General features: G+C 39.3%; 1 protein-coding gene across 1 annotated transcript in view; it reads right to left on the reverse strand.

The window, feature by feature from the left end:
• The window catches only part of clybl (citrate lyase beta like), a 53,497-nt gene extending 36,164 nt beyond the window's left edge, over positions 1-17,333 (reverse strand). Inside the window, exon 1 of the mRNA XM_088315877.1 lies at positions 17,278-17,333. Within this exon, the coding sequence (XP_088172003.1) occupies positions 17,278-17,321 (44 nt within the window). The 5' untranslated portion in view covers positions 17,322-17,333. The remainder of the gene's footprint in view (positions 1-17,277) is intronic.
• Between the last annotated feature and the right edge of the window lie 657 nt (positions 17,334-17,990).

The following is a 17,990-nucleotide window of genomic DNA, read 5'->3' on the forward strand; positions in this document are numbered from 1 at the left end:
AACACTGACACCCCTCTAGATCATTGTTGCACTCGCTCCCTAAGTTGCCTGTGCCCCCAAGTGGTCACATATGAAAATGACATCTGTAATCTAAATTCGGGGACCAAAAAAAGAGGCATTTGTATGTTTTTAATTAATTCTAAAAAGCATGTCAACCCCCTAAGATATGGTCAATTTGGGCCCAAGAAGAATTTTTAAAAGGAATTCAAAAAAGTCAAAAAAGTTGATGCTCCCTATAGTGTAATGACAGCCACTTCATTCTTTCGACCAACGGGGATGCCGCTTGCCCTCGACTTCTGCCCGGCCCCGAGCCTTTAATTAAGACTGGCTTAGGTCTGATTGATCCTGACACACCAGGAAGTTTCTTGAAAATCTGACTGCCAAAACCATGAAAGTATTATATAGGCCAAAAGCCCCCCTCACAGCCCCTCCTGGCACCCCACATAAAAAAGATTCTAAGCTGAAAGCCTCTACATTTTGTGGTATACTATTGGAATTAACCCGTAGCTACCTTCTGTCACTCACTAACAATCATTTTGGACATAGAATGACACATTTTCCTACACTGGATGCCTCGGGTACACAGACCAAAATCCACAACAATGAATAAATCAAAAACATATTTCCATCAACAAAAGTAACACAAATCGAAAGCAGGATTTGTCAGGTAGGTCCGAGCTGTGTGTGGCGCTCCTGTTGTGCATGTCTACAAGCACAACATGAGGGGTGGGGACGGGGTGGGGGTTTGGACCTGTGTACCTGTTTTCACCACAACAAAGCCACTGACTCAAGCAGCGAAAGCAGTCTGCTTCCTTTTAAATTCTTCACATAGCCAACTAAACGAGTGAATTCAACACAAGCAAGTGAGTATTTGAAAAGGAATACGAAAAATAAACAAGAAAAAAAAAATCTGGTAATTCTTGCGTGTGTGAAAAAGAACTTAAAAAAAGGCCAAAACTTAATGGTACAGTAGTCTTGCAAAGTAAAACTCAAATTTAAATTAATTTCTGTAATTTAATGTGTCTGTGTCGATTTTGGGATATTGTTATGGAAACATTTGATTTTTCTTTAAAAAAACTCAAAATTTATGAAAAACATTATTACAATAGCACCAATATAATCAAAGTCTGCACAAAATATCACGAAACCTCAACTCTTTTTTTTGTTGGGACACACTGCATGAAATCCCCCCATAACTCCACATCTCCCAAAAATATTGAAACTCTCTGTGTTCTTGTCGTAGTAAAACTCAAAAGTTTCAACCTCACAATGGAAATGAAACTGTCAAATTGTTGCCAAGATGAAACCTTGACGACTGAAAAAGCTTTCAAGAATTTACATTCTCAACTGTTTACGTGTGTAAAAATATGTTAAAAAATGTTTTGGTCGCAAAAAGGCAAAACAGTAGACACAATGTTTTCTTCACAACACAAAAAAATACAAGGGGAAACTGTTTGTTGTTTGTTCCCATATTAGCATGTAAAACCTTCCGGAACAAAAAACAAAATGTGGAAAGTGTCAGTGAAGTGGATCCTACATTGGCCCATTTCTCTATTAAGGGCGTGGGTGGGTCACGAGTGGGCATGGATCAAGTGCCCCTCTTCCTTCCTATTCTGGGTGGACCATGGAAACACATTGTCTCATTTTCAACTTGACACATCTCAGGATCAAACCAAAAATAACACACCTATCCATCCCAGTCAACTAAGGCAATGGTAATCAAAATCTTCAATAGAGAAATCCTCATGGTTCTCTAATAAAGATATATCTGAAGTCAATGTAGCATGCCAGCCATGAAAATGACTAAATGCCTGACAATTAATGTGGTCACTCTACAATCATGCCACATTCTGTGTTCACAGAACCAAGTATTAACACAGCGATCAATTTATCCTGCTAGACTTGTCTTGATAAGTGGTCCAAATAAAATCAGCTCATTGTTTTAAAAAAGAAAGAAAGGAAGGGAATGGAAGGAATATGGTAATTAAAGTTTTGCTGAATAAACTCAAAAGCTCCTTTCACTCTGCCCATAGGTAAAGGCAATTTTTGTGTCCTGTTCTATATTAAATGTATAACGAGTCTTAACGGACCCAGGATGCCACTTGTGTGTAGGGCCATTGCAAACAAAAAGGATATTTTATGCGTGATTAAGGATGCAGAGGCGCCGTGTGGCACAGCTTACAGTAACAGAAATTACCTGGTATCTGTATGAAAGACACATGCAGCTAAATGATAGAAGTTCTCTTACGGTTCTGATGTCCTATTTTTCATCTCTGTCTCAAATATGTGAAAATGTAACCGCCCATATTTCATCAACATCTTTTGCAGGTCATTCTCAATGTGAAAAAAAAAAATACTATTCAGTAGGAAAAGGCCCAATTCTAGCAGAGAAAAAATCTGACTTGGGCAACAAAATACTGGGATGTGATTAAGGTTATTTATTTTAAAGTAGAAGTATTAGCAATAGGTGAAGTTAAAAAAAAGATTGAAGTTGAATTTGGCATTAGTGTGTATTGGTAGCAGTGTTCACAAAACAAATCAAGAAGGCACTGCTGGCACAAAAATCCAGAGGTCGCGGGTGGGGGGGTAGAACTAGATAGTTTAAAGCAGACATCAGGAAATCATCAAGAAGATTCCATTTGAAGTCAGTAATAGATTTCCTGACCAAGGGTGTATTATGGGTGTCAGCATAGTGTTGCTGGAAATGTCTGCTGATTGACACGGGTCACATTTGACGTGGACATGCTACCGGCTGTTTGGGTTGGAACATTTTTAAAAACGATCGGAGGAAAATTGCCCTAGGAACAAAAATATCTGGAAAAGTAGCCTTTTTTAGACTTGACGTTTTTAGGTATTGTGGTCTATCTGACAGAGTCATTGTTTTAATGTCCCAAAGGTTCGAACAGTGGCGGCGGCAGTGGAAGAGTGAAGCCTTGAACGTAAACTCATAAATGGAAGCACGGTTGCTGGGCGATAATAGACAAAATAATCATCAGGATTATTTTTTATTACAATTAATAAAAACAATTATTCATTGATTTCAATACTTGGTATTAATGCAAGTACCAAAACGCAACTACACAATACTACCATCATAACTTCTTTATTCTTGAAGACTGTAATGTGTTTGTCAAGTAGAAAATGACCTTGTAAATCTCATGCGACATTCAAGCATCTTCCATTTGCATTCAGCTGCATCCACACTTTTGCTACATTACTGCTTTGCACACATTCCCTCATCGCTGTAGCATATTTATTTTATATTTTCATAATTTGGGGGACTTAATGGGCGAACAGTCTGTTATTTGAAGGAACACCCCTTCCAGAAGTCGATGCTGATTTTTCTCGTTTGCATGTCAATGGGATTCTACAATCATGGACTTCAGCATTAGCACAGGTGATACAATGTGTGCAATGTTTTTTGTTTTGTGCTTAATTTTATAGCAAACGCCAACTGGGAGGTCATTTAACATCTTAAAGTGCGCTCAGGGACGGGAGACTCACACACATCACACCTTTGCTGCACAAGCAACACAATACAATAACATTTTTTTATAGCGCATTTCATATCAGATGGAGTTGTAACAAAGCGTTTTCTACACGGTGTAATATAAATTAGCAGGTACGGTGCATTCGGGATACTTACAAGCAAAGCGTGCCATTTGGCACATTAATCATTTTTCTTCGATTATAATCTTTTCATTGAATCCAAAATCAAAATCACAAATCAATTTTGATTTATTGAAAGGACACCCATTTTGTACTGCAGACCTTCCCACTACACTTCCTTCCTGAGACCAAAATACAATTTAACTTTTCATTCTCCACTGAAAGAAATGACATGAATTACTTTGAAATTTCATGGAATTTATTTTGCCATTGTGAAGTTTGTTGCAAAATTGAGAGGCGGCGATTGGCGTGGATGCCCGGCGTGAGAGATGGATGGATAGATGGATGAATAGTACATTTGAAAATTAAGAAATGACCATCATGTTATCTTACATTGAATAAATTTAGTTTAAAGAACTTCTTCATAAAGTTGTTTTAACTATTACAGGAAAAAACAGACTTTGGATGGTGGTCTATTTTAACTATTACAGAAAAAACTGACTTTGGATGGTGGTGTATAGATTATAAACACTGTATATCGGTGCACAAACTTTCTCTGCTGTCAACCTGATGAGTGGGACTCCTATGAGAGCTCTCATGTGTTTGCAGTATCGTCTTATTATGCTGATTTATTCTTCCTTCCCAATAACATGATTTTTAAGCAGTGAATATTTTACATCTGCTTCATTTAAGGCCATTTCTTACGGCCATTGATATTCCTCTCAATGAACTCGGGGGCTCTTCTTGCCTAGAAGAAATGACCACTACATTAATGAACACTGCCTGCCTTTAGGCTCTGGCACTTTAAACCACGTTTGATTTCGCCTATCACTTTTCAAGCCACAGAGAGGATCTTTTAGTTGTGAATTAATTTTCATGTTTTGCTCAACCCTGCTGAGGTGTGATGCCAGAAGTGCAAAATTAAAGAAATGCTACAAGAAAAAGGTAAGCTTTAGTCTTGCGGGTCGTTTCGCCCAGACACTAAAATCCGAGTGAGGCGTCAGTGAAGGACAATAGGAGAATACATCTGCTGGCTTATGAAAGGCGGTAAGCGGAGGAGTTGTGCAGTTGTGTGCATGTGCGTATCTGGTCTAATCAAGGGATGAGACACGCACCCACAGCCACAGCTCAAACACCAGCAGCCCTTAACAAGGTGTGTCTAATGCTCCTATTTAATGTTTGGGGGTGCAGTGGCGCGTGGCCTGAGGTTTTTTTCCTTTTTGGCAGGGGTGCGCCGAGAACCCCGACAGCTGTGGCCCGAAATGCAGACAAAAGCCGAAAGGAAGTACCGCATCATCGAAGATCGGAGTAAAAAGCTATGCCGATTTGTTTGTGGTCAGGTCTATATATTGGTGGTGGATTCAGAGATTAGTCTGCGTTTCATGGTGCAGAATAGCGACTTGAAAAGCGAGCTTTGGCATACAAATACCATTATGAAAAAGTAATAATGTGAAACACCTAAGATAAAATGGACAGAAGTTGCAAATTGACCACAATACAGCTCCATCTTTTACGAGCTTTTTTTTTTTTACTAAGAGCATTAACCTGAGAGTAGCCTTATGCATAAGACTAACATCCATGCATAGGTTTAGGCTGATTAGATGTTTTAGGATATATTGAAAAGTCACAGTTTCAAAGCGCCAACACTTTCCATCAGTGTTTATTTAAATTCTCAGTGCAGGCAAAGTGACACGACCAGTCGCCCTCCCGCTGCTGGTACAGTCAGTAAACCAAATGATTTTTCTCCTTGTGAAGAAGTCTGCTCTTTTAGGATTTTTTTTTTTTCGGACACTAGGATACTTAGATATTTAAATAAAGAAATAAAACAAAACATGGTAGAGGAAGGATATGCAAAATATGCCATCAAAGAGTGGTTGCCATTGGAGACAAGAAGCCAATAAGATATCACATCAACAAGAGAACCACGCATTACTTGTCGACAAATTCAATTTTAATATATTACTGTGACGCTGTCTTGAAATGGATTTTTAGAAACAGCTACAAGAGCTAGCATATCTGCAACAATTGGTGACATAAATACTACAGACTCTGACATTACCAAGCCAGATAACTAAACTAACTAGCACGGCTAAAATCAGTGTTCTTTCTGCTTTGACGCCATTTCCGAAAGTGGCGAAGAGAAGAGAAGAGAAGTTTTACTCATTTTTGGAGAATTAAATACTTACACAACATTTTCATATTTCAAAAAATATTCTTATTAACAAAAAACAACTTATTCACCCAAACAATTCAAAGCAAATTTCAACCTGTAATTGCAATAACATATCGCAAAATCACAGTAGTTTTGCTCATGGTTACAATACCGTGACAATCTGATACCGGTTGATTGAGGTTAAAGACATAATTCTGTTGTGAAAATGAATTTGCTATCTGTTACATGCAATTTTAGTTAATCAGAGGAAAGACAATAGGTAAACAATGAACAATCTCAAATTGAATAAACTACCATTTTACATTGAGACTCTCAAGCATTATTCATTCATTGGTTTCCGTTCCAACCATTCCAATCACCCTACCCTGAGAACTCAAGTCTTAACTCCTCAAACTGACCAAACAGTCCGATGTCAACACATCCGCCAGAAGACTGAACTTGGTTTTAAAAATATCAACCTGTTCAGTTCGAGAGCATCAAACAGACAGCTGCTGATTTGTTATCCTGTCAATGTGTGTGGCGTTTTTCTGGTGTGTGCGTGTATATTTGTACAGCTTCGCTTGTGTATTGTTCCATTTTGTCCACAGCTGCAAGTGAAGAGCTGAGTAACTCCATTGCTAGTGCGTCAGCCCTTTGGTACTACTCTTCACTAACTGCCACCTCTGGAGGAATAACACATGATGACATCATGGATCAGTTCTCGCATGGTCGGTCCAAAATCATAAGGATGTATTTAGAGTGCTATTTAAAATTCGGTCGACTCTTAAGACTTCAAATCAGCTATTAGTTCGGTTTAAGATTTGACATTCACCAAAATCATAGACGATTACCAAAATAGGGATGATAAAATTCCATCAGTTTCACTTGCGTCATTAAAAAAAGGGCAATCATTAAAAATATTGGGCTCACTATAACCACTTATTATTAATCTTTCACGTTACTCCTATCTCACTGAACTCATGTTTTGAAACAGATAATGGGTCGAATAGAAGACATCATAAAATGTTGGGTCTGGTAAAAGGCAAACTGCAGGACATTGCCGCAAAGACGTCCGTGCTGTTATCGCCGGCCATGCAAGTATAAAGAAGCCTCCAGGCTACCTGGCAATGGTATTGCAAATGAGGATCTATTCTCATTTGCCTTATCTATCTAACACTGCCAAAGCTCACATTCACATTTCTGGTGGTCACAGCCATGTAATTCACTCCAATAAAATCTTAAGGGTCGATGCATCAAGTATTCCCATCCCTATTTCGATGATAAAGTAGTTCATTTTGCGTGCAAAAAGGCTTGTTTGAATGATGTTTTTCGTAAAAAAATAAATAAATTAAAAAATACAAGTATTACTAATACTACCAAGATGGGGGAAAACGATTACTGCAAGATAGACTATTCTGTATTCCAGCAAATGATAAGTCTGTGTATGATGAGAAAGTTCAGGCCCTCATTAATGCGAGTGGCTGTGTCCTTAGAGGGCATTAGCACGGGCATTATCTTGTTGTGCCAGACAGTTCCGTAGTAAACACCCTGGCAGAGGGCCTCGTCCTCGTAGTAAACTGATGTGACTACACAGTCGCGACAGAGTTGTGGAGCCATCCTGGCACGGAGATATGGGTCATGCTAGGCTGTCCTCTCGCTCACCCCGGCAGTAGAGCCCAAACCCTGATGAGATTAGCTTGGCCAGCCAGGAGGCTCAGCAGTTGCAAGGGAAAAAACGCCACTGATTACGAGAACACTGCCGTCGGATCCCCTCGCACTTCGGCTTGGATACACTTCTATCTAAACCACGACTGAGCACATCCAACGAGCATATGAAGGTGACATCTCAACTTCATCATACACTGCAGGAAAAAAAGTCAATCCAAAGGATAGTACTCTGGGTTGCTTTGAGGCGGATGTTTTTTGGGGGTGGGTCAGAGAAGTCCACCCCCTTGACCAGTCACAGTTAAATTACTGCTAAAAATGGGATTAGCCAGCTCGGAATGCCGGGGTAATCACACAGCACTGGCTCAGAGAGAAGCACTCTTTAAGACGGAGAAGGGGTGGGTTTTATATAGCTGAGAGCTTTGATTACCGCACCATCTTAAAAACCGCATCCGATGAGTAAAGACAAGTGCTTGGTCCTCCCCCGCGTTTACTGAGTGAGTCTGCCTCCTGGCTTCCTGTAAATAAGTGACGTCACAGCGCTTAATGATGCCCAGACGAGACTCAGCAGGGTCTAGAAAGGGGAGCGAAACAGTCAACAGCACTAGTTCTTCGCATAATCTCCAAGTACTGAGTGATGAGCATGAGCATCCTCATTTACAGAGCCCTCTGGTGAAGAAATTTATTCTCTCATCTGAGGATCGACTGAAGTGAAGATGTTCAACATGATCTCCATTGACGTACGCTGGTAGTGTGTGGTAGTGACAGTTGTTTCCAGTATAAAAAGGCCCATCATAAAGCCCGGCTAGAGGAAACAGGATAAGCGCTTGAGCCAAGGCAGTAAAAAGCTCTCTGGGAAACTTGAAAGCCACGCAAATTAAGTCTGCGTCTGCCATCTGGAAACAATAAACAAACAAAAACCCAGCAGCCAAACAAACATCATGGAAGCGAGAGAACGACGCAAAGATGGAGAGTGCAAATGAGTGACACGGAGTGGACGGTGGAAGAGATGCGAATCATTAGTGGACACTGATGGGAAGACAGAGACAAGGCTTCCTTGAAGACAAAAAAGAGCAGCTGACCCTGCTGTTTTGATTATGTGTGGTAGAAATGAAACATGTTTCTAATGAAGTGTAGCATTCACAGGAGGCCGCCTGTCTGCAACTCATGCCAATGATGTGATGGGACAGGCAACACAGTACCAAACTGACAATAGCCAAATCTTGGGAATTATGACCTTGTTTGTGGTTCTCTCATTTGGAAATACGCATCAGAATTAAGTCATAAATATGATGGGCAGACCGAGCTAAAGATAGGCCATTGCTATTCCACTTAGGACCTGCAAGACTTGTTTGTTTCCGCCATCTGCGTTGTTTGAATTCTAAAACAAAAATTTACACTAATAAAAAAAGTAATCATTCCCTCGGTCCCTCAACTCTGCGATAAAATCTCACATTCAACCACACCCTTCATAATACCATGAATAATATCATTTATTCCCTTTGTGTACTGTCCATGCTGTATTTGGAGTTCCGAAAATTGGGTAGGATGTTCTGCGCAAGATCCTTGTTGCGAGCAAAATAGTTTATGACATGCCCAAAAAAAATTATAAAATTGTTGTACGACTGAACACAAGTGCCAACTGCTTTTTGTACTCCCGAGTATGACAACAATAACCCACTTGAAATTCTCCATAAATTGGCTGACTCAAGAATTGGGCTTGAAATACATGAACAGATGTTGGGGTGGGAAATTGGTTTTGGTTTCATGCAGTAAACAAAACAACAACTAAAATGTATCACTACAAATCACATGACATTACAGTCATTTCTGACTGGTTGGACAAAAGTAAAGAGGAAAAAGGTTTGATGTACCGAAAAGTGAATGAAACATTGCCAATATCTTTCTTGACAACTTATTTTGATGGCAGGAAACGTAAGCACAGGTCAGTAATTATTGGTCTCATTCGTGACCTCCAGTAAGTAACATCACCAGAAACTTTATGATTTAAAAATGGTTTTGTTACTACCAGTTGGATCCCATTTTGCTCTTGTCCCAATCGAACCTTCCGAGAGCTCAACAGAAATTAAGCCGTGAGCGGTTGTATTTGATCCTCAACTGAGTGCAATTAATGCAGTCACACCTGATTGAGTATAAAATCTCAGTGACTAGTAAACATTTAACATCGCAACCACTAGAATAGATGAAAGAAGCCTCGTAATTTTATTAGTTATTGTAAACAGAAGTGATGAGATGGAGCAGTGATTGTAAATAAGTCAAAATAGCAAAGTGATTAAATACACCCCCATCATTCTTGATATACGTCAGCCTTTATAGATTGATAGAAAGCACACATTCTTTAGATATAAATTGCGAGTTGAGTTAGATGGCCGTGAACATGGAAATGTACACATCCAGACTCAGATATTTATTAATTGATTAATTCATTCATATGTGAAAGATTTCATCTGAGGCACATCACAGATGGGCTTCTGCCTTTTGTGCAACCTCTAGTGCACGGCACCACCCTCCTCACCCCCAAGTACTGGTATTTGAAAAATACGGTATCGCGTTATTTATGCCACCTAAATTAACAAAATGATACTGGTATCTGCACTTGGTGCAACACAACAAACAAAAGTGCAGTAGTTCAGTAAAAGTTGAATGGGCAGTCACTCTTCCAGCACATGTAAAATGCCCTCCTTGAAAGATCTCATCACAAAGTCAAGTGTCAACACTGACCCCAATGGGCCACACAAAGCGTGGCATCCATGTGGCCTTTGCATCTCTTCTATTGCAGTGAAGTGCACATACTGTAAGTTTTAAACAAACATGAAGGTGGAATGGCCCAGAGAAGCATGTACAACCCCCCCCCTGTGCCTGCTTAACAAACAACCCCCTATAAAAAGTAAAACCCATTACACATTATGGCGTTGCGTATCAGACAGGAAATGCTGCTAAATTACACCTCATCGTTCTGGAACTGACTGATCGTCACCATGGCAATAAGCCAACTTCAGAGGCGTGAGAAAACCAAAACCACCACCTTCCCTACTCGGCAACAGAAGGGGGTGGAGGAGTTCATTGAATACCCAAACTAAATTATGGGCCCATTTAATAGTTTTAAAAAAAATCTGGCTTACTGCAAACCTGGAAGTAATATCCTGACCACACACACAAACATACATGAACTGCTAAAAATCTAATACTACAAAGATATATAACTACGCTCATACGGAAGCCATTAAGAATAATTACTCATACTTGGACCGAGCAACTTTGCTATCAGCACAATTATGTTTGATGGCAACACACCATAAATAAATAAATTGATATATAACTTTTTGAGTGCCCTTGATGTAGCATGAGGTGTTTCAGAAATGTTCCACAACTGGTGCCCAACAAGTGTATTTCAAACACACACATGCACGCACACGCACGCACACGCGCACAACTTTCTCATTCAGGTTTGATTTTCTGCTTTCCCTGGCGAATGTTATAAATGTAAAAAAATGAAATAAAATAGTTAAATGTTGAAAACCAACCCGGTGCGTGTAGGCGATCATCACAAACAATTATTTTTCTCGTCGACTAGTCACCGATAAGAGTTGCAATTAGTCGACTAATCTGATTATAGGTAAATCGCAGCATTTTGCACCAGCAAGCAACTGCTCTTATGTAGCCATCATTCAATGATTTAAGGCAAGTGGTCCCCAACCTTTTTTCCGCCGCGGACCAGTTCACACAAGTCCAGAACTTTTGCGGCCCGAGTGCTGGCGACATTGTGGGATGAGTGGTGTAGTAGGGGTGGCGGTCGCTGCACTATGTGACCAGCGGGTTTTCTAAGTGATATTGTTACTCATTTCGCTAGCTTGTGTTTAATATTAGCGTAATGCAACCAAGACAATTTGCATCGTGACAAGCGTCAACTGGAAGTTTTTTTTTTTTTTTTCGTTTTTGTTCCAGGATTCTAAGCATCTCCTTCCTCACGGCCATTTAGATATTGTCCACATCTGATGCCCTTGGTGGGTAGGGAGGTTGCTGCAGCACCATGATGTTCTTCTCGGCCAGGAATTGTTGGGATATTCAGGGCATTGTGAGCAGGCCCATTGTCTTGGCGAAGCAGCCACGAGTTGCCGTGTCAAAACACTCGCCTCTTGTCATGCATTGAATGAAGCAAACACCACCGAATTTCTTTGTGGATGTGGTGGTTGCTCGCTGTCTGAACTGCCGCCATACATGATGTCACATGATACACTGGGATCTTATGAATCAACCGTTCCGTTACTTTGGCTTTTTGCAACCATTAACTCAACCAGTGGATACATTGAGGTAAAATTGGGAAGTGACAAAAGAAGATGCGTTTTTTTTTTTTTTTAAGATACACTACTTTCAAAAGTTGTACTACTCTCATGTATGACGACGCACAAGACTATGATGCCAGACTTCAGTTCAGTTCACTTCGGCAAGCATTGCCCAAATCTTCTATTTTCCTTTACATCAGTTATTTTAAAAGATAGACCTTAGTTCCGCGTATGCTTGAGGCCAGATGAAATCTTATTGTGTCAGAGCTCGGCATACTTTTTGTTTACTGCATTCTCTTTCAGAGCAAAAACATTTTAATTCAAATGGCCTTGCAGCGGTCCAATTCGGAATTTGAGCAAAATTTTGGAATTCCAATCTCTGCCATGAATGATTTCAACCTTGTCACCACATATGGCAGACATCAGCTCAACCACATAAGAGCTCTGCTCTGCTCTGAATGGTAAGCCTGTTTTTACACTTTTGTGTCAAACAAAACATTGAGGCAGGTGAGGGAACTTAACTTTTTTTTTTTTAATTAACAACTGTTTAAAATTATCTTTAATTAGTGAGCAGACTCTCGTGATAAATTAATCATCACTTTTAAAAAAGTTAAGGTAGACCATTTTCGATTTTACAGTGGTTTTTGCTTCACAAATTACATTCACATAACTCCTTTGAACATTGTTTTGCCATTTTAATGTGATTATTGACCGTGCGTGTTTTTTTATCTAATTTGTAGAACACGAAAATAGACTTCTAATGCTTGCTCGAATGTATGTAATTACATTTACTAAAACTTAATTTCAACATTTCAACAGACTTTACATCTATAAAGAGCAAAAACACAATCTCATTTTCCGCTCTCTTTAAAAACAAAGAACATGCCATGCCTGTTTATTTAATACTAAATTCCAAAATATATGTATATGACCTATTAGCAAAGAACAAAATTCTTTTGTTGGATTGTTCACACATTCCTCCCTGATTCTGTTTATACAGATGTGCACTCCGAGGGTCCAAAAAGTCTTTTTTTTTTTTTTTCAACCCCTCTGCGACTGAAGATGTGCTGTTGATCAAAGGCTTCTGTGCTGGAGCTGAGACACTTGCTTCGGTTGTTTTCTTTTCCTCTGGGGGATACAGGCTAACAGATCCATCTGTTGGCCGCATGGATCCACCTTTCGCCGGGACAAGTGTAGTGTGGGGCCTCTTCACTCCCAATGCCCATCCACCCCTCCCCTACATCTAGCACGTTTACTCAGCTGGGCCCCCCGCACCAGTCGCCAGAGTTTGTTTTTGCATAGCAACATGTGTTAACTTAATGCTCTGTAACACATTTCAAAGGCAAGCTTAGCTGGGTCAACAACAGGTAATAGAGCCATTTATTGATGCATTGCCTTGAAAATGGAGGCGTTAAAAAGAGGCTTGGTGGGGGAGCCATCCACATAAGTAATTAAAGAATGGGAACATTTGACGTTGACGCAATTCCTAAAATTGTGAACCCCTATTTACTGCGGGGAATTATTTCCAGAGTTTGTTTGTTTCAACCTTGTTTATTTGTCCCAGTTGAAGTTTACTGTAAAACTGACATATGCATCCATCCGTCCATGATCTGAGCTGTTACTCCTCATGAGGGTCACGGGTGAGCTAGAGCCTATCCCAGCCATGTTTGGGCAGTACAATAAGAAATGTTCGCTCGTTATAACCATCTAATTACAGCCAACTTTAACTTTCATGGATATGCAACACGTACGAACAGATAAAACAATATTACTCAAAGGCAGAAATTCCGTCTGCTCAATGGGAGGAGCAATGACGATTGTTGGCAATCATCTGGGACTTACTGAGCTAAACAACTGAAATTTCTGAATCGGACAATGGTTCCACAGTATGGGATATAAAAAGTGTAAATATGGTGGCTAAAACAATCCAAAAAAACATCTAACAGTACGAATATGCAGTTGGCACAATGAGGAAAAATCTTTAAAAGTCAATAAATGTTGAATTAAGTTATTCAAATCCAAAGATTAAGCAAAGAATGCAGTGTCTGAAGAAGTTGGTTACACATTCCCACTGGTTGTTTTCCCACCTGATTGGATTATGGCCACACACCCACAAACACACTTCGAGCTCTCGGCTTCCAGCGCCAATCAATGAGGAAATGAGGTGTCAACACACGGGTGTTTATTCAAACACTCATTTATTTTTCTACCGGAAGCCAAAGCCAGCTCGAGCACAGTCGACACCAGATGAGTGAAGGGATTTTCATCAAGGATTTCCCCCTCTGCTATACAAATAAATTTGGTGCAAAGGTCTGTGATTATCGTATTAGGAGTGATCAAGAGTATACGGTGATACTTGGGAAGTACTCGGGCTGGGACAAAATATCGATATTGTGAAATACATTGTTATCTTTTATGGTACAAATCACGGGTGGCTGTTATTTTAACTCTTAGAAAATACATTGAAATCTCCAAAGTCAAACTCCTTAAAAGCGTGTAAAATATGGATCGTTATTAATTTAATGGGAAAGCTTGATACTTACATCAGATAATAGAATATATAATGCATCATATAATATGTCACCACACTTCACTGAACCTCATTTCAACCAGCATCAAAGCATTATGTCTTTAGAATAGGAATTGGAGGAAGAAGGAATAAGAAAACATTTACCGGTATATTGATATTGACCGCGAAGAATGTCAAACTGAAGTTTTGAGAGGCGCATTTGATTTCATCTGTTTGCAATGTTTGACAAGGAGCACTGTGTGAAGATGAAAACTGTTATGTTAGCTTTAATGCCATATGCGTATTATTACTGAGCCCTAAATTCAACATTGTGAGAAACTGCAATATTATTGTATATAATAAACAAAAATCCGCTTAACCAGACAAGGGTCGTGGGCATGCTGGAGCCTATCCCAGCTGTCTTTCTAGAAGACTGCATATGAATTTCAACTTATTTGGTGAACTTGTACCAGAAGATTACCAATGTATAATCACTGTACTGTAATATTATTAATGACAAAATGCTGCAATATTTTATCATCAGCAACTCTGATCAGATGTAGTATTAAAATGCAGTCCCGTACAGCAGTGGCCACTTTAAAAACAACTGTAGCAGTTGGAAAACGTCCCATCCCGATCAATGCCAAAGAACACCATGTAAAGCATTCTAGCAAGCGCAGGCACTGCGTCACGTCTCCTAATTGAAAACGTAATAGGGACGCATTACGCTTGAGCTTTTTATAAGCATCGCTATAAAGCCAGAGCAGGCCCCCAGAGGGGAAACTGCCCATTAACTTATAAGGTCCAGGCCTTGGCTCTCTTAATTGACAAGCTCCAGGCTACTTTCATCACTTGTCGACTTCATAGCGGCAGCCAACGCTTCCTCCCAGGATGCCGTTGCATCTTTGACATGAGGGTGTTGGTGACAAAGAACAGTCTGCTGCCAGTGTCGAGGCGAAGCGAGGGCGGCTCTAGGCTGTTCATAAAACAAAACAACAACCGTGCACATTCCGCTTTGCGGTCTCGGCCGTCTGAGCATTTAACCTTGTAGACGCCGCTCCCCTCAAGTCACAACGGATCCAATTAGGAAGACATGACCCTTTGTTGAGGCTTTAAACTTACCTATTACATTTATTACCTCCGCAGAGTGTTAAATGCAAGTGCAAGAGGAAATTTTGTTGCGTTGTTAGTAATAGTAAAAATGATTATGTAAATGGGCCTGAATACTAGCTACTAAACCATAAGATTTTTACAGTTCACCATCATGTGAAAGCATTCAATTAATATGAACTATCTATATAGTTGACATTAATGTGCTAATAATATGTACATTAGTACAAAATGGAAAACATTTTTGGTTGAGAAAAATTTCAACAATACACCAACCCCCCACCCTGACGATTACCTTCCAAAGGGCAATATAAGTTGGGTTGGGTGATTATATGATTGAGAATCATGATATTATGTGACCAGTTACGAGCTGTGTGTGAATCTATTGTACCAGAGGCAGTGGAAATGTGGGCGATTGCAACCAATCAGAGTCCAGCTTTTCCTTCTAACCTTGGTTTCATGTTGAAGTAAATAGAACGGACACCCATTTTGGGGGCAGAGGAGGGAGGACGAGAAGATTTTTTTTTTTTTTAAAGGACAGATTAAGCAAAGGTGAAGTGGGTTCTAGTCCGTCACTTTAAGTACCGGTTCGAGCTCATCTGGGAATTTGCTGCGTGTGACAAGAGTCTGATCAATGTTCCAACAAATCCACTCCCAGCATGCTTTGCAGCACTAAAGAGTTTAAATATCTTTTAAAATGTTTGTTTTGTGTCAATCATATTTATCTTCATTTTACCGTTTCATTATTTGTGAATATCTTATTCAATTCGTTACAATATGAATGAAACACTGTAAGATTTGTCTGATGCTAGCAATAATAAAAGAGCAAATGTCTCTCACTGCCTCTTTGATGGCACGACATAGATGATACTCCATTTAATAATGTGGAGACGCATGGCTATTCGTCGGAAGCAGCTAAGATGAGTACAAATCCGTTTGTACAGCAAAAATGTAGCTACTCTTGTCATGCCCAGACAATTTATTGTTTCTTTTTCTTTTCCTTTTCGTTGCACGTACCGGTGACGGAGTGTAAGGACAGAAGGGTGCCCAAGTCGCGGATGGAGGACGTGGGACAGTAAAATATAAAATATTTAATTACTCTATAAATATCTTTGTTGTCATTACCAATGCTTTAAAACTGGCACCCCAAGTTAATTTTTAACAAAAATAGAGTCAAGCCTAGTGTTTTCTTATCTATTCATAACATAGAAGGGATCAACAGTGCATTTGATGCTACGTACACGACTGTACAACAAATAAGTAAGTACATTTCATTTATCCAGCACTTGTCACAGCAAGGACTCAAAGCGTCTCATATAATTATTGAATACAGTCACACATAAAATACAGAATAGCATTAGCAGAAAAAAAAGGTCTAATAAAATAAAAATAAACAACATAACAGAAAACCTGCCTAAACAAAGGTGTTCTTCCTTTGCTGTGTAAAATGTCAATGAAGAAACATCTCTAAGATTAAAAGGAGGTGCATTCCACAATGTGGGAGCAATGGACTGCAAGGCTCTATATAACCTTTCAATTTTAATTTCACGGGAGGGACATTACCTCTAACGGGATGATAAAATGACAGCAGTTTCACAAATCAGCAGCTTTGTTTGTTAAATGTTGTACCTAATCCAGCGGTAATGGAAAATAGTAAAAGAAAAACCCAGTTGGCACAAATCCTAACAATTGCATCAAACGTCAATACTCAACAGGCACAAAATGTGCCTTCTTGCTCTTTTATACAACAGGGTAAACAAACAAATGAAGCCTTTCATGCAGTGAATTTGATCCTTGGAGCAAAACTGTTGTTCGGCTAAAGATTTAGCAAAATATGTGCCAGCGTTAGCTAAACAAGCGCAACTGGACACATTTTGCAAACGCAAATAAAATCAAAAGCGTTTTAAAAAGTAAAAAATTAGACTTACTGTTGCAAAAGTCGTTTGACAGTCCATCTGACGGGCGCCGCCATTTTTCTTTCAACGGCTTTAGAGTAAAGAGCGTCGATTGGCTGGTTAAGTGAATTCGTGCCTTGTGTGATTGGTCGCAGCGGCAGAGGAGGCGGGTACTAAGAGGTGCCCAGCTCATTGGCCATCACTTCTCTGGGAGGTTTCGGGGGCGGGACTGAAGGTCATAGTTTGTGCTCAAGGAAGACAAAATAAAATAAAATAAAATAAAATAAAATAAAATAAAATAAAATAAAATAAAATAAAATAAAATAAAATAAAATAAAATAAAACAATGATTTTGGGAAGATAAGAAGGTGCGTATTTCCAAAATCATGCACAGACGATTTATATATATTTTATGTTGTTTTTTCTGTTTTGTTTTGTCAAATGAACAAGGAGCCCATTCAAGTTGGCCATTATTGGAGTAATACATTCTATTTTGTATGTTGAAATTTGCTAATCTTAATCCGTATTTTCTTTACATTCTGTTTCATGAAGTGTTTATACACAATTGCGCATTTCTTTAAATATAAAACATGAAAAAAATTAACTGATTAATACCATTTTAATACATCTTAATGAGGAAAATGTATTTGATGTGCAAGTAAAGTGAGTTTCAAGATTGTGAATTAACCTTGAGTCATTGTACGACTATATTGTAATACTGCAAAACAATCTTAAAACATTTTAAT

This window comes from Idiotropiscis lumnitzeri, chromosome 14 (assembly GCF_059441095.1).
Source record: "Idiotropiscis lumnitzeri isolate Australia: NSW breed Sydney's pygmy pipehorse chromosome 14, RoL_Ilum_1.0, whole genome shotgun sequence".
Taxonomy (NCBI): domain Eukaryota; kingdom Metazoa; phylum Chordata; class Actinopteri; order Syngnathiformes; family Syngnathidae; genus Idiotropiscis; species Idiotropiscis lumnitzeri.